General features: G+C 37.7%; 1 protein-coding gene across 1 annotated transcript in view; it reads left to right on the top strand.

Annotated features, from left to right (window-relative positions):
- The window catches only part of LOC306843911 (cadherin-2), a 48,135-nt gene that overhangs the window by 11,626 nt on the left and 11,395 nt on the right, over nucleotides 1–25,114 (top strand). Inside the window, exons 3-9 of the mRNA XM_079375624.1 lie at nucleotides 16,653–16,861; nucleotides 19,079–19,219; nucleotides 19,378–19,533; nucleotides 22,984–23,128; nucleotides 23,208–23,380; nucleotides 24,255–24,392; nucleotides 24,485–24,670. Coding sequence (XP_079231750.1) covers nucleotides 16,653–16,861; nucleotides 19,079–19,219; nucleotides 19,378–19,533; nucleotides 22,984–23,128; nucleotides 23,208–23,380; nucleotides 24,255–24,392; nucleotides 24,485–24,670 — 1,148 coding nt within the window. The remainder of the gene's footprint in view (nucleotides 1–16,652; nucleotides 16,862–19,078; nucleotides 19,220–19,377; nucleotides 19,534–22,983; nucleotides 23,129–23,207; nucleotides 23,381–24,254; nucleotides 24,393–24,484; nucleotides 24,671–25,114) is intronic.

A 25,114-nucleotide genomic window follows, 5' to 3' on the forward strand; every position in this document is an offset into this window, starting at 1 on the left:
GTCTGGCCAGTAGATCAGATAGGCCAACATTTTCGCAAGGCCCCATCACAAATAAGATTTCTGTTTTTAGCATATTTATAGACAGCATTGTTTAAAAAATAGTAAAATAAAATAAATGCATTATAAGTAAAAAATGTATATAATATAAAAATATAATATTTACTAGATAGTGAGCAACAAATGTAGTATATAATTTGTTTAATTTTTAATATTTAAATGTTTTAATAAATAATTTTTAAAAACGTGGAAAAAGTTGTCACAATGCGTAGCATTATCTAAATACATATTTAATTGTGCTAGAAAACGAATTAAAAATATACAATTTATTATAATTAAATGTAAATATGATATAAAGTATACATTTAAATATAAAATATATTACTATATTTATATTAAATAAATATAATTTATTATATTTAAATATAAATAAACGATAAAATATGAGTATGAAATATACATATATAATATTATAGTAGTTTTGTTAAATAAATATTTTTTTATTTCATTTAACAATATAGTTAATAAAAAAATTAAATATTACTGATTTGTTTATAATTTTTAACCCATTCTAACTTGTGTAAGACTATCATAAGCAATAGCATTACATTGGTGTCATATTTAAATGTGCTAGAAAAAATATTATTATAAAATACAATATGTTATAATTAAAATAAATATATAATGTAAACATTTATAAACATAATACATTTTATATAATAATATTAATGCTAATATAAAACAGTATATAAAATATATAAACATTTTAAATATATTTATATAAAATAAAAATGACTATTTTTGTTTAATATTTTTAATTAAGCAATAAAAAGTTGACATTTAAGAATTCAACAATCATGTTCAGTACATCAAAAAATAAATAAATTAAATAAATAAATAAAAACACCTGAATAACAAACGTAATACTTAGTGACAGGGCAACAGTTGGCCAAGAGAGCAAGCAGCTGTCCTGTCAACTGGCCCAAACTCTCTCCCACTGGGCCCAGGGCCGTCTTTATTGTTGAACCATTTTTTCAAGACTGCTTGAGGGTGTTGGAACGCTAAGCAAACACAATCACAAGTCATTCTGTCCTTCTCTGTCTGTCTCTCTCTCACGTGCACACGTAAGCCCCTTTTGACTGTTAGGGGATTATTATTGGGTGCTTTGGTGTCATGGCAACTGTCTGATTCCATTCTCTCAGGCTTTTTATTGTCAGAGGTCAGGTGACCCAAAAACTCTGTTGTCTCTACATTTGTGCACAACTTTATTTCTCACACACATGCTTTCTAACGCACTACGCAAGTTCAAACGGGATGCCCTAGTTTCCGTAGTAATGATGGATTCCTTCCCACTGTGCTGACCATATTGGATCGAGGGGAGGGGTGGAGAGAGTAGAGGAGAGAAACAGAGGAGAAAAAGAGGAAACATGGGTGTGGTTTGATTTTCATACTCAGAGGATTATTGATCGTTGGACAGAAGGCATTTTATACATAATTTACGCAGTAATGGTGTTTAACCGTAGGAAACGGGTGATTATGCGGCGTGTATGCTAATCATAGCGTGGTTACGCGGTGAAACTAAGAGATCCCCATCGGATCGCGACTCTCGCTCTGTTTCTTAGCGTGTTTATGCAGCACTGGCTTTAAAAGGCTGTGTTTGTGTCATCGTAGGCTGACCACTGCTAAACAGAGCCCGCGGTTCAGAAGCCCACTGTTCACGATCTCTCCCACACACACACATTGGTCAGCACCCTGACCTCTACGTGCCTGGAGTTTGCGGTTGGGTGCATGCCTGGGTGACTTCGTGCTGCAGTGCTGGGAGAATGCGGGGGTGGCTGAACTACACTGAAGTCTGGTTTCAATCATCAGGCCGAGGCAGGGGCTTTTGGGGAAGAGGATGATTGAGAGATATAAAGGTTTGATCCAAATGCTGGAGTGGAATGGAGAGCACAGTCAGGGTTTACAACATGTTACAAGGGATGGGTCAAGATGGTAAATTAGTCCAAGAACCAACCAGCCAGTTAGTGAGGACTAGTTCATCCAGATGGTTTTCTCCTTTATTATTGTTATTATTAAGAAGAAGAAGAATTTATTTATTAGTTTTATATATGTATACAATATCTATTTTTCATATAATAATAGTAATAATAATAAAGAATATCATATATTTTGTTCATATAATAATAATAACAATAATGTTAATTGATCAATACATCAAAATAATAATTGATTTGAGTGATGACACATGATAAAATAATAATAATAATTAATATTATTGTTGTTATTATTATTATTATTTATTTATTAATAATTACAAAATTTTATATATATATATATATATATATATATATATATATATAAAACAAATAATAATGATAATTATTATTATTATTATTACTATTCCTCACACATTCTATGTATATATCTCTATATATAGTTTATGTATGTATGTATCTGTCTATAGTTTGATTTCTATAGTTTTTAAGGTTTTAATGTTTTTTATGTGTTTAGGATTTAGTTTGCATATGTTTGAATGCAATGCAAAGCAAATAATTACATATTAGAAATAATTAAGTGTGTGTGTGTGTGTGTGTGCACGTTTTTATGAAAAATCAGGACATAAATTTGTCTTTTCCCCATGTCCCCACTTTTCAAAAAGCTTATAAATCATACAGAGTGAGGTTTGTTGGGGGGAAAGTAGAAATGCACAGTCTCCTGTGAGGGCTAAGTTTAGGTGTAGGGCAATAGCACACACAGTTTGTTCAGTATAAAAACCATTACGCCTATGAGATGTGCGCACTTTTCACAAAAACAAAAGTGTGTGTGTGTTTGTGTGTGTGTGTGTGAAGTCATTTTTTGGTGATTTACTGTTTTCAACATAAAATTATTCTTCATAAGGTAAAGAACACTCTTGTTATCTTAACAACAACAACAACCTTGATATCTTTAATATTGAAGGCGTAAGACCATGTCAAAGACATAAATCATAATGAAATTAATGTTTGAAATCAAATGTTGATGCTTGTTATCATAATTAGCCTAGATTTTGAGACTTCACAGAGAGGGTCACATATAGTATGTAGTATACTATCAATTACTTAACTAGTGAACTAAGTCTTTTTTTACAATTTTTAACTAGTTAACTATTAATAGGTTATTTTCCACATTTCTAGTTAAAAGAAAGGAAACAGTTCAGACAGAAAAACTGGACAGAAACAAATGACTGGATTTAATGTTTTTCTTGTTCATTTTAGATGGTGGTTGTGAATTTATGAATCATTCCTGAATCCTGTTAGTGTGTAGCAGTTACATGCAAAGGCCAATTATGATGTCATCAATACCATCCCAATGATTCACAGTGCTCATAAACAAAACACCACAGTGCTAAAACAGCCCACTGAATGGAGCAATGTTTTTTCCCTGTTTGTGTGTGTGTGTGTGTGTATAGATGCGCTCCTATGGTCGTGGTCTATTTCATGCTCTGCCAAATTTCTCCTTCTCCCATCCTGCAGAGGGAAGATACGGGACACACACTTTTAGCTTACAGTTGTGTGTGTGTGTGTGTGTGTGTGTGTTGGATGGTTTAAAATGCCTGGCAGGAGCTTTTTTAATGCTTTATTAGTGTTTATGTTGCCTTGACTTGTGGCGTGTACGGCTACCCCAGACGTGAAGAATGCGAGTCGACGCACTTCAAATACACACACATTCCAGCGAACTCAGCAGACGTTACCCTGTCCCCGTCTCGCCGCCCGTCCAAAACACCCTCCCCCTCACCCCTTAATCTGGCTGGTATTTGTGTTATTCTAATCTTCATCCATAAAGGGTTACAGACGTAGATGTAATTGTGCATGAGTGTGGGAGCTATTATTCGATAATGGTAAACGACGAGTTAATCCCATCCCAATGGCATCTGACAACAACACTGTATTTCCGTTTTGCACATATATATGTGTGTGTGTGTATATATATGGATGTATAATGCCATCAGAGCCCACCGGTTGACAGCTGTAAGTACCCCCTACCCTCAAGCCCCCCGACAATCAGGATAAGCCTAGATTGGTATGTCTCAGACAAATGCGTCATTTTTTCCCCTCCGTCTAAGTGTGTGTGAGTGTGTTTTTACAGGAGTTAGGATAGCCTACATCAGAGAGGGGACAGCTGGACTGGCATGTGTCCATCTCCACTTCAATATGAATGCTCTCATCCCATCATTATTACACTCTTCCTCTCATTCCCCTTCTCCTCACACCTCTGCTTCTGCTATCAGCTCGCTCACCGATTTAGGTGTGTCAGCAGCTAAGCGAGGGGAGAGAGTGTGAAGTGGAATTCTTGCGTTTTCCCGTAAGATGGAGGGATATATTTGGATCGGGGTAAAGCTAGCATGACCTTAATACAGGACAATGGATCGCAGCTGTGCCCGATATGGGTCTGCTTTTTTAAACGCACACACAACAGGAGAGGAAGGAATGGCGATTAAAAATGATTTCTCTGGTGTTTAATGAGAAAAGACATAGCTGGCACAGGAGTTAGCGGGTGCAGGAGGTGATAATTGGACCGGCTCATGTGACTTCTGTTCTCCAGCTTAAAGCAGTAGTTCACCCAAAAATCATTTAGTTAGTCTGGTGACAGTCCAAAAGTGTGTGGTGAAACACAAAAGTGAAAATGCAAAAGGAGATGTTAAGCAGAATGGACAAGCATCTCTTTACAATGAAGGCGGATGGTGGTTTGTATATCAAACATTGAAAAGCACAACATTATCAGAAAAGTATCATACAGTAGTCCATACTAATTGTGTGCTGTATTCTGTATAATTTCTGATATCATTTAATATCTTCTTTGTTTTATGTCTGGTTACATCCAACATTAAAGGGTGGATGTTGCCATGGCCTAAATTTAAGACTGACATATTTGAATTGCATATAAAATTGGATTACAGTTTTAACATAAACAATCTAATAAACTTGATTCATATTTGGCAGTCATACACAAAACAGATAAGAAACAGATTTCATTTCTGAAATAGTACTAATAAAGTGCATGTGCTTTACATACAGAGTAACCATGTTTGTATTTATCATCAATACATTTAACTTCAATCTTATACATTTTTACTATATAATTCTTGCTTGTTCCACAGCAAACCATATTTGAACTGTTTATACTTTTTAAGTGCATAAATTTAATTTTCACAATCAACAAATGTATGCTGCTTCTTAGCAGTCTGAATAAATGTATTTTGAAAATATGATTATGTATTTAAAATCAAAAGATGCAAAAAGTTAATAACAAACTATGCCATGATTTTTATGAATGTACCTACAATAATGAAGTGTGTGGCCTCATGGCTTTGAATTTCTTGTGTATTTTGTAAATACTTAAAAGTCACCCGTATTATTTTGTTCTGTTTTTCTCCTATTTTTTAATAATCCCCATAATATTCACTCTATTTTCTATTTTTATTCAATCAAAATTTTTTTTGCATTCATTAATACCTGTTCTACACGTTCCCTACATTCACGTTTCCTGTTTATCTGTTCATTTCCAGTACAATATCTTTCAGTGATGAACACTCAAAAAAAAAAGCCAGTTATATTTTAGAAAAACCACTGTTGTTACTAGCAATCACTGCAATTACTATAAACATCTTCCTGTTGAGGTTTCCAAGATATCCGCCAAGTGAACTGACTTTTTTGTGAGCTGCAAATTTCTTACAGAATTTTTCAAAAAAAGACAGTGTTACTCTTATGGTTTTTGGCATTATAAATCACCATTGACTTTCACTGTACGAAAAAGAACAGCTTGAACCTGAATCCGGCTTTCCTCTGAGGGGCCATCTCAAAACTTACAGTGCTGACATCATCTCGGTCTGTCTCCCTCCTCCTTGATCGCCATGTTTCTCTCTCTCTCTCTCTCTCTCTCTCTCTCTCTCTCTCTCTCTCGCCCCTGTCTGTCTCATCCTGATATTCCCGTCTTTGTGTTGTATTGTCTCACCCTTTCCTTTGAAGCGTCGTTTACTAGTGTACGCTCTCGCGGTTTTTACACTTAGCCATTCCTCAAAGGAGACAAGCTTTTGTGTCTTTTGTTACATTCTCCATCGCCCCTTTTCGGAGCCCCACTTTTATTCCACTATCACCTTTCCGTCTTTTCTTTTCACGATACTCTATCACCTGTGAGAATGCCACGGTTAATACGGCACCGCCCATGTGCTGCAATGTTTCAACTGGCATTTCTGCACTGGCCGAGCGTTGCTACTACGTTATTGCAATGTTTCCCATATGGCCGGAGAGGTGAGAGAGTGGGCTTCCCTCGAGCGAGATTTATTGGCCCCATATTGATGTCCTTGGGCGTTGCCGATTGATTTGACACGGCCGACATTGTTTTGCAAGCCTGGGGGGAGGTGTTTTGTGGCCAAATGAAACTCTATTCCACCCCTTTGCAAAAAACCTTCCAAGCTGGAGGCCTTGGGGTTGTCAGGGGCGACCAGCATGGAGCTAGGCAACCTGGCCTTATTCGTCCCATTTGGCTGAGCTCGGTTGCGCAGGGACTATTGTTCCTGAGTCAACAGAAAACTAGCCAGGCGCAAACGTGACCGCACAGCCGGAGGAATCTTTGACGTCCACTACAAATCAAAAGCATATGCTTGTCCGGGAGGGATGTTTGATAGTTTTATCTGCATGTTACATCTGCACATAGTTATGTAATTTGAGAATTTTGAAATATATCTCTTGCTTATTTTTCTTCTGCTCGGTTGGCGATAATCCTCACACACACACACCTCCCAGCACACATATCAAAGTACGAAGTCCGCCCTTGTCCGCAATACTGTATCCCACTGTCTCCCCAGCTGTCACCGTTCACACACAGAAGCTGACACACTTATGCTAACAGACACTGAAAGCGTTTGCTCTTCTGCTCGCAGCGGATGCGCGAAAGTCCGCTAAAACAAAAGCACATGTAACTTTATTCCAGACATTTGCTTTTTTTGTACTCGCAAATGCGTTCACGCTCACACACGCTCCTACACTGCGGGCTTGGTTATCTGGGTCAGTGCCTGTACAAATCTCATTACACTTCAGTCTGCCATCCTAATGCATTATGGGTAATGTAGTTCTGACCCAGTATTAGAAACAACACCTCAGGCACACGCATTACTTTTTAACAGCATGGGATTTGATTTGCTTTTTAGCATTTGTAGTAGGCATCCCTTTGCCTTTAAAAAGGTATCGAGTGTCTCGCAGAGGAGCGTCGATAATGAAAGACAATCCTCCACTGCTCATTTTCGCGCTATGAGCGTATTTGAAACCTCTGTAGGCTCGCTGGAGTCGTGTTTCACACAGTCTGCCTGTATCGTTGACACACCTGAGGACAGGTACTTCACTTCCTCACACACCCTGTTCAAAAACATTTTAGCTCTATTTTTTAATGGCCATAATAGGGATGTTTCTCTCTGAACTGCAGGATCTAATGGGCATCTGTTATGAACAGAAGGTTATGGATTTCTGCTAGCCGAAGCAATCAATATCTGCAATTCTGCACCCTCACCACGTCCGGGTGTGCGAAATAGCAAAAGTGGTTCGTTCACAATTTCGTTTGCATCGTATTTGGGCATCGTCAGAGATGCTATGCAGATACAAAAATATCGTTCCCTCAGGGTTTCACTGTGATTCTATACAACAGTGTTTTTTGGTTTTGTGTTGTGGTTTGTGTTTTGGCTTTTGTCTGTGTGAACGTACCTTTATTGACACAGGCGGTTTTATCACCCTCGTCTTCGGCTGCACTGTGTCAGATGACGAGATCAAAGAGGAAGAACCTCTTAAACAAATAACGCCGGGATGCCAGCACACATGGCATGCATGCACTATAAATTTAATCAGGGCTTGAGCTCAAATCACTATTATTTTCCCGGGAACTCAAGATTTGAGGAAGTCTAATCCTGCTTTTGTCTTTGTTTGTTTGCAGTTTGCTTTTTCAATCGGTGCTTTCTAAATACAGATTAAAAGAACGCAGGTACATGCACAAATACTGGCATGTTTTGTAGAACAGGCAGATTATAAAGCGTGTCGTAGATTAAAGTGACTGTTTTTACCTCAGGCAGGCAGATATGTTGACATACACACTGCTGTTTCAAGATCTTGGTAAATTACAGTATCATCTGCATTCAGTGCTGTGAGAGGGAGTGCAGATGTTTGCAATTATTTGCTGTTTGTTATTTCCTCTCTGTCTTTGTGATACACAATGAAGAGCGATAACAGTGGTCAGCGTTACTGACCCGAGGGTGTCTTCAATCACTCACACACACATAATCTGAAGCCTGTATAATCCCCTCCTCCCTCCATCAACCTCCAATTAATTATTCCTGTGGCTTACCATCCATTTTACATCAAACTCTGAACACTTGAGAGAGTGTTTGGAGGTTCACAACGTCCCAGAAAATGCTAGTCTTTAAATTATTTATATACTTCCTTTTTTAAAGGCTGGAAACTGCAAATATGACCATTTTTATTGTGTTTTACAGGCCTTAAAATGTAACGAATAATAATTTTAGCAATAAAATAAATAGAAAATATATATGTGTGTATATATATATGTGTGTGTGTGTGTGTGTGTGTGTGACCCTGGACCACAAAACCAGTCTTAAGTCGTTGGGGTATATTTGAAGCAGTAGCCAAAAATACATTGTATGGGTCAAAATTATAGATTTTTCTTTTATGCCAAAAATCATTAGGATATTAAGTAAAGATCACGTTACATGAAGATATTTTGTAAATTTCCTACCGTAAATATATCAAAACTTAATTTTTGATATGTAATATGCATTGCTAAGAACTTCATTTGGACAACTTTAAAGACGATTTTCTCAGTATTTTCAAATCCTAACAAACAGTCCTATCCTAACAAACCATACATCAATGGAAAGCAAATATGTATCGAAATATGTAATATATGTGTGTATGTATGTATGTATGTATGTATGTGTGTATATATATATATATTAGAATGTGAATTTGTTAATGTATGAATCCATATGGTAAAGGTCAGTGAAATGTCATGGAAATTCATTGGTCAAAAGGGGTGGGAACTTGTCTGTGTTATTCTTGTGCTTTAAGTCAACATGTCAATTTTTCGCCCCATTTATTTATTTTCTCCTTTGTTGCTGAACAATAATAAAAGAACCTCTCCTTGAATTACTGCACTAGTCCTATCTTTGTAACGATGTCCATTCATGATACTGCAGTGCTTTGTGCTGCTATAATGCAGCAGATCAGGCTTTTTCTGTCATGTCACTGTCAGACATGGTTCTCCCGTTGTGTTTCTGATCCTTAAACAGAATCAGGGCTGTGACCACAATATGCATTGAGAGGGACATATTGATATTCGGATCAATATGATTTTCAATGAACCACCCTTTCTTCAGATCAAACTACAGTAACCCGACCACATTTAAGAAACAGCAGCAGAGAGATTCTACTTGAAATCAAAACTAAATTTAGTTTATTAATAAATAATTTAATAAGTCATATTGCACATCAGTGTTGAAAAGAAATGTGCGCTTTGATCAAATTCTAGGCCTTTTCTAACTTACCCAAGGCCAGGAGCAAAATAATATTAATATCATAATCTAACATGTTTTCACTTTGCGTGACCCAATCAAATACTAAGAGATATAATCCTGCTCTACATTATTGCCTGCTGAATGTTCTGTTTCACCCTGAAATACCCTCATTACCTCACTTAAATGAGTTGTGCATACCGTTTTATGTTATCTTTAAGTATGCTTTTCTGAATTCCTAATAAGAAGTCATATTTCTCACATTTCATGCTGTATTAAATGTGAATACTTTAAGTAGGTGTAGGAGACATGATAACGTACAGGAGGCAGGGGAGGAAGGTTGCAACTGTAATGTCTGTCCGTTGACGCGGCAAATTTTGTGACCCACTCAGCGTCCCCACAGGCAGCGTTGTCACAAAAGCAATTTTCTGGGTTTTCAAACCCAAATAATAGTAATTGTCATGGACGTTTGGTCACATATTATAATAGGCTCCATGTTACAGTGCAATTATATAAGTAAATACAGAATGAAAGTCTCAAACAACATGTAATATGGAATTATGTAGTCTGTAATGAATACTATTGCTACTAATTTGCCTAATGTTTGAATTAGTTCTGAAAAGATGAAGCCATTTGCTATAACATGGTCTGATGTTTTAGACACAATTTCTGGTGGGGGTGTTGAAATGTGCTTGCAGGAATATTGAGTTTGCATTTTTTAAGGCCCAACATGTGCTTGACAATTAGTCAGAGAGGTCTTACACATCTGTTTTTATTCGTATATTTTGTAAAACAACAGTTTTTGTGTGTGAGGACAGACAGCAAAGGAATGCGCTGCCCGTTTTAGGTCCTCAGGATCGGGCTGGCGTGGCGCCCCTGCCATATGCTGCATGTGTGTGTGTGTTTTAGCATGTGTTTATGTGTGTGTGGCTCTGCGTACGGTCATAAATCCTAAATCCTCGCAGACACCACCAATCTAGCGAGGTCAGAGGTTAAAATGACATTGCACGCATGCGTACATACACAAACACACATGCAAAACTGGAGTGTTGCACTAAAAATGTATGATTGAAAAAGTAACCTAAAGGCCCTTAGTGCTATTATGATGCAGAATGAATAATTGAGTTTGTCTGTGACAGGGATTATCCGCTGAATGCCAGAAAATTATTTTTTTTTTTTTTCTCACAGCATTCAGTATCGCACATTTTATTTGTGTCTGTTTGGAGGTGTCTGCTGTATTGCCATTTATGGTTATAAGCTGACAAGTGCTGTGCATGTGAAATGGGGTATAGTTGTATTCTGGGTTTTCTTGGCATGTTTAGCTTCCACGTTTTGTACAAAACATTACTACACACCTTATTCTAGTGCAAAGCATTTGTGGAAACTCTGCATTTGCATGTAAATCCAAACTATTCAAATGATGACGTAAGGCTTGTTAGCAGGGAGTAACCAAATGACCCGTTCAGAAATATACTGTGGTGCGACCATGATGCAGTGACGGTATCAGATGGTACATGATATTTGGATTACCATATGTTATTTACATGGCACTCATTAGAACCTAGCATGGTACATGGCTCCAGGGCTCAACAATTTGTAGAAATTAAAAGAATTAGTTCGAAGCATCTGTAAGAATGTGTCCATATCAGTTAAAGTTATATGTGACCCTGGACCACTGAACCAGTCATAAGGGTCCATTTTTTGAAATTGAGATTTATACAACATCTAAAAGCTGAAAAAATAAGCTTTCCATTGATGTTTGTTAGGATAGGACAATATTTTGCTGAGATACAACTATTTGAAAATCTTGAATTTGAGCGTGCAAAAAATCTAAATATTGAGAAAATCACATTTAAAGTTGTCCAAATGAAGTTCTTAGCAATGCATATTACTAATCAAAAAATAAGTTTTGATATATTTACAGTAGGAAATTTACAAAATATCTTCATGGAACATGATCTTTACTTAATATCCTAATGATTTTTGTAATAATCAATAATTTTGACCCATACCATGTATTGTTGGCTATTGCTACAAATATACTCGTGCTATTTATGGCTGGTTTTGAGTCACATATAATAGACAATATAACTACTATTGGTTACATTACCTGATAATATACAATATAGCTGCTATTGTTTTTATGACTGCATTATAGTATGCTGTTAAAAATAAAATGTGTTTTTTAATAGTGGAGCTAGTAAAAAAAATCAGCTAAAAAATGATGAACGCTCTCTGTTGAGCTGACAATGAATGTTATTTTTGTTAGTGGCATTTATATACAGATCACCCAGTCCTGTCTGTGGATGAATTAAATAAAGCCGTCTGTTACACTGACATTACATTAGTGTGAAAAAAGGTACGAGGCAGAAAATGAGTGTAATGTTGCTGTTCTCTCTACATGTATTTATCTGAGCGTGCATGTGATCAAGTCATTTAACAGGTTGAGATTGAGCTTAATCAAGCGTGAGATTCACCATGTTCTTTTGATCTAAAGTATAAATCTGAACAAATGAGAAAAGAAATGAGAGGATGTTTTAAGAGGGAATGTCATATTCTCTTCCTATGTTTTACTCGCTTTGTTTGAGGGGAAACAGCACGAGGCAAGTAGTTACGTTATGTTGTTAGTTGTACTTTTGGATCAAAGACTCAGATGATTCACATTAACAGAGAAACACATAAAAGCAGCTGTTACTCACCATTATAACATTTTGGCAACTAATCAATAGCCATTGGCTCATTATAGGAGCTACATATTGTGCTGGTTTCCAAAAGAGATAATGAATCCCTTCATGAGCTGAAAAGCTCTAACAGTTTAATGCGCACTTTAGTTTTCGAATTGATTTAGTTCCCGTTGGTGCAGTTTCTCAGTCTGTGTTTAGGTGTGTTTGTGAATATGTCTGTCTTTTTTTGTGTGTGTGTGTATTTTTGGTGAGGGAAGTGTATAAGAGTTAAATCTAAGTTGCCATGTCCACCGAGGGATGTGCCTGAGCGATGTGGCCATTAGAGGAAGCTCACCCTTAGAAAAGTCATGGAAAAAGGGCAATTATAAGCAGGCGATACAAAAGACAGCTTTGCTTGGTGCGGAGTGGGGTCCTAAGTGCCACATCCTTCTGAATTCTTTCACAGGAAGGCTCAGTATGTCTCGGAGACCATGAAACCCCAAACGACGACATCAAGACAGCTATTTTACGCTCTCTCATGGGGGTGGTGGGCTAAACAAAACTATTTTTCTATTACTTCCCTCATTTATGTCTTGCTGTTACTAAAAGCTTGTACCAGTTGAAGCCGGCTCGTATTAAAATGAACTAAGAGTCCCATTGGGAGGGAATAGCGGGGACGTTTTGAGCGGTAAAGATGTGATGTCGGTGCTGAATGTTAAATGCTAATGGGAAAAATAGATCGCTTACGGAGCACATCACACCTCTACAGCACTTCAGTTTCAATGTGTATGCGTGGCCAGGTCTTCATTTGTGCTTTTTTGGAAACAAAACATAACATTCACCATGTCTTATGTCGTTTTATATTCTGTCAAGCACAAAATAGTCATTTGTTATGCAGCTCTTGTCATACTACACCAGTTTAGAGGCTTTCAACCCCTCCAAAAAGGACAAAAAACTTTCCAAAAAAGTAGTTCCAGTCCAATTATTCACTGAAAGTCTTGTGTTGTGTCCATGTCCACAAAGTTGGCTAGTTTAGAGCTTCAGGGAAATGACTGAATAACGACTTTTCAGTCTGTTCATCACATAAAGCTGTTGCGTTTCTTCAGAACAGTTGAATATAGTACACAAGTCATATGAATGATACTTTTTATTGTGTTTTGTCCTTTTTGGAGCTTGACGGCGTCTGGTTAAAATACAGTGTGGTGTAGGACAAGAATTGCATAACAGCTCTGCAAAGATTTGTACTTCAGTGCTCCTCAGAAGAAATAACAGCATACAGGTTTGAAACGACTTGATGGGTGAGTAAATAATAGCAGACTTGCTATAAATTCTCAGTTCCCCTTCAATCGGCCTCTTAAAAATCATGCAGGTGATTTTGAAGAGACATAGTGGAGGGCAAGCGACTCTCGTCTTGCTTCTCAAACACGTCTGTGGTGTCTGATCACCTTCTCGCACATTCTTAGACACACATGCGTGCACATATCAAGCCTCCTTGCTTGCATTTAGCACTTTGACAAATTATTTTCCATCTCATTGGTCAAGGTGACAGAAAATGGATGGTTTTTCTTTAATTGCCTCTTATTTAGATTGTATCAGTTCATTACAGATAAATCAAAACCTTGTTTGTCCCATGATTTTGTAGCTAAAGGATTGGATGTTTTATGTCGTGCATCCCACATCGTCAATACTTAACAAATAACACCACTTCACGCTTCAGTACGGAGAAGGTTGATGGATATTTTCAGGTTCATATTAAATGTAGCTGAAGAAACTTGATTTGTAGAATAAAATCTATTTATCCAAATCAATTTGGGGTTTGAAGACCCATATATGCGCTCAATTGCTGAGGGCTTTGAGAAAACACATGCAAGCTACCTCAGACGTAAATGAATGAATTATTTTAAGCAAACTCTGTCTTACATTAAATCACCCTTATAATTAAATCACTTTCCACTGTTTTCGCCGTAACCGTGTTTACTTGCGAGACGCGATGAGTAATGTGGCTTTTACGCGCCGCATTAAGCCAAGTTTGCAGGGAAGCGTAAAGAGATTGCGACGAGAAGAAAGACTCAAAGACACTGCTTTCCCTGTTTCATCCGTGAGAAGAGCAGTGCTTGGTAATGGAAGGAGACAGCGCGGTAGACATATAGCACTCGACAACACCCTCCCCCCGTCCTCATGAAAACTGCACAAGAAAATGCAGCTGCCGGCAAAACTGGTGCAGCCATCTAATAAAACGTACTCGGTGCACTTAGTCAAGCTAGACTGACACACACACACCACAAGCACCTACCTCACACCTGCCGAGCGGCATCTTGTGCCATCAGGGCAATCACGTTACATTAAACGCATTACTCCGTGATGGGTACCATTGTGCTAGGGGCCACGAAGAGGAGTCTTTTAATTTTGAAGAACCAAAATTAAACAACATAGGAGTCGCTTTACGCATGTAACACGCAAGGACGACGGGACTACCAATATTAACAATCAGATAAACGTAACAATTGCTCACCCCCTTCAGCAGGTCTTTATCTAATAATCAGTAATAAGGTCTCATTGGTTGCCATGTCTAATAATAGTGAGCGATTATTTTAGCTTACTGTAATACCCTGAGAGGTCCTCACATAATAAATGGTTATTAACAAGAGTGAAAGGTGTAATTTACCTATGGACCTGCCTAATTGCTATACGGCAAATCAGCGTTGTACCTCATACATATGCGTGAGAGCAAGGAATCGCACTTCTAAAAACAACGCAACACACACACACACTGAAAGCAGATGGGTTGAAAGCCACCTATGAGAGTGAAATTCACCTGTGAGGAGGAAATGTAGCCTGTGCTCGCTGGTGTGTGTTTCTCTGTGAGAGAAAGGATGGAAATTTCAACAAGATGGAAAATTGGCTTTTGCACCATTTTTATTGACACTGATAGTAGAGAAAGGACGGAAATGTTCAGGGAGTGACATGAGCTCAACTTTTCCTGTATGAGCATCATGATTCAATGTGTTACTGCTAGGCCAAGGCACAATTGTGTAGTTTGTAGAGCTTTGTCTCGATACAGATTTCCAGATTCAATTCAGATGATCTTGATTCAATTTGATGCCAGTTCATTTGGATGTATTTTTTTCTGACATATAATAGAAAATGCTTAAATTATACTTATGTAATTGTATTGTATTTCAGACTGATTAAAAAAAAAAGATTCAGCTGACAAGAGTTTTAATTTGGGGTATCAGACTACACTGGTCACACTGTATTTTTGATTCACTAAAAAGATTCAGTTCATAAGAGTCATTTGTAAATTGGACTACATCGGTCAACTTCTGTGAGTGTTGACCGACGCAAGGACTGCAGGCTGAACATTTTGTGAAAAGTTAAATGTTATTATCTGAGAAAATATTATGTTTAAGTTATTTGGAAAATTTAGTGCAATGAGCCTTGTGATGAACATTTGTTTACAAATTTTACACGCTATTAATAGCTAATTAACCCTGCAGGATCACTCGTATCTGCCTGCACATGACATATTTCATGTATATTTCAATGATTAGTCTTGTAAACGTTCTTGTTAAATTATATGCAAATTGATCATGCATATTCAGCGGTCTGTGCATGTTTACACCAAGGCGGCCAAAATGTAAGGATCAAACCCCCCTTAGTGCGCTTACGGGTGTTTATATTAATAGTTCATGCCCTGACATGACTGATAGTTGGTCAAATGAATCCCTGTCAGTAATCGTACGTCCACCGCAGCTATACTGTGTCACGTTAACGCTCGGCGAGAAATCACGTGCACCGTCCACCTGGGCTAGATAATGAAAGCTGGCGTTCTGCTTGAAAGATGAAAAATGTCAGACAAATGAGCCCAGTCAATACGAGGCTCCTCGCAAACAAATGCGTCCTGATAGGAGAGCGTCCCGGCGTCTCTCTCAGTTCTGGGCGTGTAATTGTCTGTCTGTGTTCTCTAATTGCGGCATAATAAATAAAGCACATTCATTTGTTTATGGCTGTACTTCTAATGCGATTCCCTCCAGTGCTGTGCCGCAGATACCTCTCAACTCTGCTTTTTCTCAGTTTTCTCTCTTTTTCCCTCCCCTCATCCCTCTCTCTCTTTGTCTCCTCGTCCTCCTGTTCCTCCGTTCCTCAGCACACCTGGGGGCCTGCAGGGGATGTCTCAGCATGAATAATGCAGGAGAGCCTCAGAAGTTGTACCTGCTCTCCTTTTCTACCATCTCTCTCACTCTCTTTCTCTCTGTCAGTGCCTACTTTCCATCTCTCACTCTCCTTGTCCTCACTTTTCAAGTAAAACCATTATTCCCTTGCGGAGGAGCGGAATGTGATTTCCTGTGTGCTTGTTTTTTTGTAAAAAAAAAAAGATGTTTGCAATTTAAAAACAAAAGCAGGCCTGCACTCAGTCCACTCTCTCTCTCTCTCTTTTGCAGTGGATTTTGTGGACTGTGGCAGAGGTTCTGGCTTGCGTTTCGAGAGCGGAGACCCTGCGGATTTCCGGATAGAGGCCGACGGGAAAGTTTTCGCAGCGCGAACCCTGCAGCTATCTGACAGGAAGGGGCGGAGCTTGGAGATTAAGGCCAAGGACGTGAAGTCTCAAGAGGAATGGCTGGTGCACGTCAACTTCACCCAACCCAAACAGGTAGGAAGTCATGCGCTCTCGCACGTTAACAGTGAACGGCGGCTGTGTGACTGCGAATTTGCACTAATTATAACCGTGTCAGATCACTAACGGTGCATGGTGTTTCTAAACTAGCCTAATGCTGCAATTACACCATCAAACAGCCATTGTGCGAATGTGAGCTCACAAAAATGTCTCTCTTCATCCGTAGGCCCTCTGTGACAAAGCCAAAGCTCTAATAAAACTATATTAGAAAATTAGCAGAGCACTAACACGTTGATAGTAGTGCTGTAATTAATGTTTAATGATGCTAAAGAGACATTAAGGCAGGAGGATACATTAGACAGCGGAGATCTGGACCCTCAGCTTGGGAACACTAACCATATGCCTCATAGCCCTGCCTTCTGCTCGGAGACAAGGAGAATTTACTCTTTATTACTGATACACACATGCCCACACACTGCCGCCAAGGGGAAGGAGGACGAGAGGAGCCAGCGGGGGAGAGAGCGCATAAGGGCGAGATAAAGGCTGAGATGGTTGATGAGGCAAAGGAGGAGAGGGTGAAGGGTTTAGGCTATTGCTGGCCAGTCATGATGAGTTTGCTGCAGTCTTCAAACCAAGCAACACTGGGAATATCACTACAATTTTAATGAGCTTGTAATTTGGCCATTAAGTTTCCTAAAGAATGTGTCATTAGACTAGTTTTGCAACCGGTCTCCTTCCTTGTCTTGTGAGATTTAAAGTAGCAAAGCCACATTAAAATGGGTATATTTGATTATTTTGTTTTCAAAACTTAACAATTCGTCATTATTTAAATGTGGTATAAGCCTGCATGGCATTTTTCGTGTATTAAACTTGAAAGATTTTTTTGAAAGAAGGAAAAACAGTAATATTGCAATATATTTTACATCTTTACTGTCACTTTTGATACGTTTAATGCATTCTTGCTGGATAAAAGTATTAATTTATTTTTTAAAAATTGCACTGACTCTAAACCTTTGAACAGCAGTGTAGATAAATATAGCTTTTTAATACTATGTACTGATTTATTGGTGCATATGAATGAAAATTATTATATTCAGAGTTCTCATGATTTTGAAAAACATCAGGGAATTCAATGTTCCGGAAAAATCTAAAATGTGCTTTCGATGGAAGATAATACAATTTTAAAAGTACATGGTCCATAGACAATATAAATATTTCTAGTTAAGATCAAGTATCTCTTTAGTTACAGATTGAGCTACTTGATGAGGTGTAAACTGTAAAATAAAAATGATTGTCAAGTCACAAATGGCTAATTCAAGGATATATCAAAGAATTTTGTTGGCCAGAAGTATGGGAACCCTGTATACGTCTGTATATTCATGGATTAATTTAGTGAAAAACATGCCTTGCTTATTGAAGAGTAATTTTTTTCTTGTTTTAGTCTTCTTGCATTGAACATTCTGAATGTTTAATGCTAGAAAAAAATAAACATGTTAAATGAAATGGAATCTAAAATTAAATGAGTTTTTCCATCAATTCAGTTGATGTTTATGTTGTGGGTGAGTTCGTTTGGAGAGATGGTGCAGCTGTGAGAAGGTACAGAGGTAATGAGTTAGCTCATCACCTGAGTCACAACAGTGAGAGAGAAAAACGAGTGTATCTACCTCGCTTCTTCAACACCGAACTGCCGCCCACCCCCATGTGTCTGTCATTACCAGTAATATGTCACCCGAGAGGAAGAGAGAGAAGATGGGTCTGGAGAAATGGACGCTTAGTTGATAACATTCTGTATGTGCATAAAGAATTCAGTCTTTGTATTGTGTTGGTAGCTGGACATGAACTCTTAACTGAACACTCAGAGGGGTTTTTGTTCTCTATAACACTAAGAGCAGGGCAAATGTCTGGTCAAGCACATCTCTGGCTGCCTTTGGTGCAGGAATAACAAGGCTCAGGGAGAAAGAAAATGGAATAATACTGCAAACTCGACACACACACTTTCACATTCACTATGTGGGTGTTACTGCTGAGGGATTTAACGATGGAGCTGCAGTGATATTTATGACCCCATTACAGAGGGGAAAATTAATTCTGTAATTATTTGGGGCCAGGGCAGATGTGTTGAAAGTGCCGCAGTGTGTATATGTGTGTGTGTGTGTGTGAGTGTCTGGATTCCTTAATGTACATTGAGTGTGTGGGTGTTTGTGGATCTAACTGTTGTTCTTTTCGCTGTTTTTTTTTTTTTTGCTTTACCAGGTGCCAGAGATACTGTTTCCGCGGCACAGTGTGGTTGTCAAGGGCGACGGCAGTGTGAATCGCGTGAAAAGAGACTGGGTCATTCCACCTGTCAACGTGCTTGAGAACTCCAGAAAACAATTCCCTGAAGAGCTTGTGAAAGTGAGTGTGTACACAAAAAAATACAACACTGGTTCATCATGTGAAGCGTATATTCGAAAACGTATGATAAGAATAAATGGTAATTCATTCATCGGGATGTTATTTGAGTGCAGAGTAGCTCACTTTTATGTTTACCCTGCAAAATGTGTGTGTTTCAGATCCAGTCAGATAAGGACAAGAGTAACACACTGCGCTATAGCGTGACCGGACCAGGAGCCGACCAGAACCCCACCGGCCTGTTTATCATCGACCCCATTTCAGGAATCCTGTCCGTCACCAAACCGCTGGACAGAGAACACATCCCAAATTTCCATGTAAGTGTGTGTTTATGACTCCACATCCTGAGTTGTAAAACTTTAGTGGAGATTTCATCCAGAAATATTTATGTTTGCAACATTTTTCAGATTTATGAAACCTTTAAATTGAATGCCGGTTTATGCGTAATGTTTTATATATATATATATATATATATATATATATTAGTGCTGTCAAATGATTAATCGCAATTAAGCGCATCCAAAATAAAAGTTTTTGTCTACATAATATACTTGTGTATTTTGTGTATTTATTATGTATATATAAATACATACACATACAGCATATTTTTGAAAATATTTACATGTATATATTTATATTTGTATAATTTATATCATACATGAATATATTTAATATATAAACATAACATATTTTTCTTAAATATATGCATGCGTGTGTGTATATTTATATATACATAATAATATACACATATATGTTATAATCAGGCCAGATTATGTATATATATATATATATATGTATTTATTTATATATATATATATATATATATATATATATATATATATATATATATATATATATATATATTTTAGGGCTGCAATTTGGGGAAAAATATCAAATTGCGATTTTTTTTTTTTGACAGATATTGCGATTGCGATTTGATTTGCGATTTTAAATTTGCTAAGTCAAGCTTCAGCTCAATATTGTCAGTAATGTGCAGCACAGTATGAGTATCTTTACCCTGCTGAAAAAACAAACAAAAAAACAATAGAAACAATCACAGAAATTCTTATAGTTTCCATAAAAACCATTACAAAATTCCTTTTTGTTTTGGGCATTATTCCAATAGGAATTACTGTTGTAACTGTTGTCACCTGCTAGATTACATCCCACCAATAGAAAACATCAAATACCAGTAGACACCATTGTAGTTTACATTAAAACCAATACAATTCCCATTATAACCCTTAAATCCATTACATTTTCTATTGTGTTTTGGAGGGGTTCTACATTTTTTGTTTGTTTGTTTGTTTTTTTCTGCTGGGAAGATTATAATGGTATTACTACTGAATTTCACAGGAAAGATTTGTTTATTTTTTATAAATAAAGAACTGTATTTCTTTAGTCAATTATTAAAGTATTACATGTTACACGAGCTGCTTTATTAATTTTTAAGTATTTGTGATTTTAAGAACAAGTGGGAAATGTGCTGAATGTTTCATTTCATCCAAGTGAAATTGGCAAGCAGTTAGACTTAATTTACATTTGTTTTAAACGCGGAGCCAGGCACGAGTGGACACAGGTTGCGTACGTCAGGCCTCGTCCATATTGCCAGATGCGCTTGTGAGAGACTTGTGGAGCAGAACCGGGCGCGAGACCGCGAGTATAAAAGAGCATTACGAGACAGCCTGGGTGTAAACGGCTTGTGGGGCAGAGCAGAGCAAGTATGAGAAGCATTCAGAGACACGGGCTGTGTGTGCGGTCTTCTGAATTAGCGAACATAAACTTATTAATCTGTTGGGGAGATAAAATGTGAAATGTGAAGATAACGTTCATGTAGCCTACTAATAAAAACATCTAAAAATTTACCTTTTATTCTTCAGTACTGAAAGCAGAACCGATAAGGGAGCTCTTGATATAAAAAAATATCCTCAAAACAAGATCCATTTTTATATGAAACATGAATATCTGCATAAGAATTCAGTTTTAGTGGAAGATTCCCTAATGACCATAACCATATATTTTACTATGCTTGACCTCATCTGCATATCATTTCATTTATCATATCATATGCATATTGACATACAGCTATGTAATGCAATGCATGTCTATATTATACTTGCAAGACAAGATATATGTGATATACTTGGCAAAAATATATTTTTCTCAGTAAATTTTTATAAAAAGCATTTTTAAACCATAATCCATTACGAAATTTTCCTTTTAACAGATTCTGTTTTAATGCATTTTCAAGTAATTAAGTAAAATTAATGTAATTTTTATCTCCTGCATGATGATAAAAGTATAAAAGTGGCATTTATATTATAAAAGTGGTGTATGAAGGTGAAATGCAGAGTTTTGTATTGTTAAATTCATTGGCCGTTTCTCAATATGCGTACTTGTCTGTACTTGTGTTCTTGTGGACTTGTGAAACGTCATCAGTCGCTGCCCAAGTACTGTTCCAATTCAAAGTTCACATCTAGCCAAGTCCAGTTCAAATCCCCGGATGTGTTCTTGATCCGCCCCTTTTACCGAGGATGCATCGAGAGGTGACTTGTGCGGACTTGATACGGGCCATAACCCAGAATTCAGTTCGTCCTCCCGTCCTCGAGAGTTCGTTCTTCTGAGTCGAACTTGGCAAGTCCAAACTCGAAAGGACGGAAGTCCAGACTCTGCGAACTTGGTATTGAGAAACGGCCATTGTTTGCCACTAGAGTCACCAAATCACCCAGTAAAAGTGTTGATTTATTATTTAAATTTATAAGAATGTATGCGTAAAATGGTGTATGCACTTTCCAGTGCCTGTTTTGAGCGCACACATTGTTTAAAGATCAGACCTTTGCTTTTTAGATCCATGCATTCCATCCAGGATAGAGAGAAACTCTCTAAAACTCCCAATAAATTACATGTGTCAGGGTTACCATGGCAGCCAGTCTGAGAATGTGACCTTTGACATCCCTTTAATCCACTGTACCATGAAGAGGAGAGCAGACAAAATTAAACTCGGAGGAGCTTATCCTAAGTCACACACACACACATTCATTCATTGTGCTCGCAGGGGGACGTTCCCTAAATCTGGCTTTTCCTAAGTAAGAACAATCCTCAATCTCCCCTGGAAGTAGTTGCAAACTTTTCCTGCCTGGTTTCAATACCCTTTCACTTCACTACTGGACCCGAGAGGCTGTTAACCTCCCTCAGTGTCCACCTAATCCACATTCACATTCAAATTATGCAGAGATTACATGAATATGAAATGATTTGCTTCCTAATGGTGCCAAAGGTGGATCATCAGGCTTCTTTCTGTCAGCTCATGCATATATGCAGCAGACCTAAGACTGCTCTAGCACTCAAACTGCAACCAAGTCAGCTGCAGCAGCTGCTTAACGCGAATAAGTGCTGTAAATGAGTGTGGTGGTTAAGAGCCTCTTTTCTGCTGACAGTGTGTCAGTGCTGCAGTTACAGTTTTACAATTTATTCTCCATAACTTCTGAATGTTGCAGTGGCATAAAGACACTGGAAAAAATACTGTGGAACTTGTAAGACTCCAAAACTTACTTCACACATTCTTTAAATAAATTAAAGCTTCTATTCAGCAAGGATGCATTCAGCAACTGTTTATAATATGAAATGTTTCATGTGCACCAAATCTGCATTCTAGAGTGATTTTACTGTTTTTACAGTATTTTGATCAAATTATGCAGCCTTGTTGACTATAAGAGACTTGTTGTCGAAATGTTTGACTTTAAACTTTTGACTTTTTGCGTTCACAGCTACGTGCTCATGCTGTAGACATCAATGGGAACCAGATGGAGAACCCCATCGACATCATCATCAATGTCATCGATATGAACGACAACCGGCCCGAGTTCACACACCAGATCTGGAACGGAACCGTGGATGAGGGTGCCAAACCAGGTACACCTGTCTTCACATTTATGTGGATATAATGGTGGTTATAATGAAGGGAAAACTGACATTTCTTGCTCGGCTCTAGGTACTTTTGTAATGACAGTGACCTCCCAAGATAAGGATGACCCAAATACAGCCAATGGGATGCTCAGATACAAGATCCTCTCCCAGACCCCAGAGAGCCCCTCCTCCAACATGTTCACTATCAACAACAAGACCGGCAAAATCATCACTGTAGCTGCAGGTCTAGATCGTGAGGTACGACGAAGTGTGTGCTAGTATCAACAATATACAACAATACTGTAAACCAGAGGTACTCAACCAATGTTAAAACCAAGAGCAATAACTATAATGATAACTATATTAGTGTTCACACTAATGGACGAAAACTCTGAGGTGCAGTTACTTTGTCGGTTGCTTTAATTTCTTGAGCTCAGGTGGATTCTGATTGGCTGTCAATGTTTTGAATTATTCATCAGCTAGAAAAAGTTGTTTTGAGAGTGATTCCAACAATATTGTTTATCTCTGTCTTTATCGTTACCATAGAATTAGAATGATTATTAGAACTTATCGTTATAGTTATCATCTTTGGTGTGAATGGGTTTTGATTTTAGTATTATTTATATAGTATTATAGTATTTATTAATTTTTTAATAAAATTTGATTATTGAACTACATTTATTTTTATATTTTCAGTTTTTAGTTATTCATTTTAGTTTTTTTATTTCTTGTGATTTTTGTTATTTTTTATTTCTATTTATCTTTGATATATTTTTGTTTGTTTTAGTTTTAGTAATTGTAGTACTTCAACCCTTAATGTTGCTAAAACAACATTTCAAATTTTTGTTTTTGTGTTCTTTTTTTTTTATCTAATATGTGTTCTATATTATTTCAGATTTCTTTTAATTACCATTTTACTTTAATTTCATTTTTATTATTAACAATAACAAACTGTTATCAAATGTTGAGTTGGAGACAAAAAATGTGTCGCTAGTCTGTTTTGATAGAGTTAAGTAATAAGATGCAAACATAATGTTTCCCAGTTTCCTCATCCTGTCGACCACTGCTGTAAACCATTTATGTCTTGCGTTTTCAACCTAACTTATCTTGTTTCATTTTTGGTGCTGAGCAGAAGGTGCCTCAGTACACCCTGATCATTCAGGCTACCGACATGGAGGGAAACCCCACATATGGTCTGTCCAACACAGCCACTGCTGTCATACGCCTGCTGGATGTCAATGACAATGCTCCAGAGTTCACCCGAGAGACTGTGAGTGTCACACACACACACAGACACTTGAACATGCGTCTCGCCAAAGCCATCTTTGAAGAAAATCGATCTCTCTTTGCCTGTCTCTGTAGTTCCATGGTGAGGTCCCAGAGAACCGCGTGAATGTGATAGTGACGAATCTCACCGTGACTGACAAAGATGAACCGGGGACTCCTGCCTGGAATGCAGTGTACCGGATCATAACGGGGGATCCAACCGGACGCTTCTCCATCCCTACTGATCCCGTTACCAACGAAGGCCTCGTCACCGTCGTCAAGGTAACACTCACAACAAAACTTACTAAGAAATGAACATACTGACAAATGATCTGGAAGAGTGGTTCCTTTCCGGATTTTACACTTTCTGAGAGAAACCGGAGCAGCAAAAAATCACTGTACATGCTGGAATGTCATAAACAGAGAAGCGGAGTGATACAAACAGTCAAAAGTCCCAGGACTCTGCTCAACCAATCAGATTCATGAACCGGAACTAATTGTTGTATAAATGCTGTAATTGGGTTGCGCTGCTATTCGCTAGAATCTCACTAGAGTCCCTCAGGCACAGGTTCAAATACTGAGCAAAAGACGGTCTCCATGGAAACAGCTTCCACCTGCTGTTCAGCTGAGTTAATGGTTTATGTCTCTTAATTGAGAATGAGTCATTCATTAATTATTATTCAAACATTTCTCCTCTGTTTATGTAATTGCAACACAATCCATTCA

The sequence above is a fragment of the Barbus barbus genome, assembly GCF_936440315.1.
Source record: "Barbus barbus genome assembly, chromosome: 24".
Classification (NCBI taxonomy): Eukaryota; Metazoa; Chordata; class Actinopteri; order Cypriniformes; family Cyprinidae; genus Barbus; species Barbus barbus.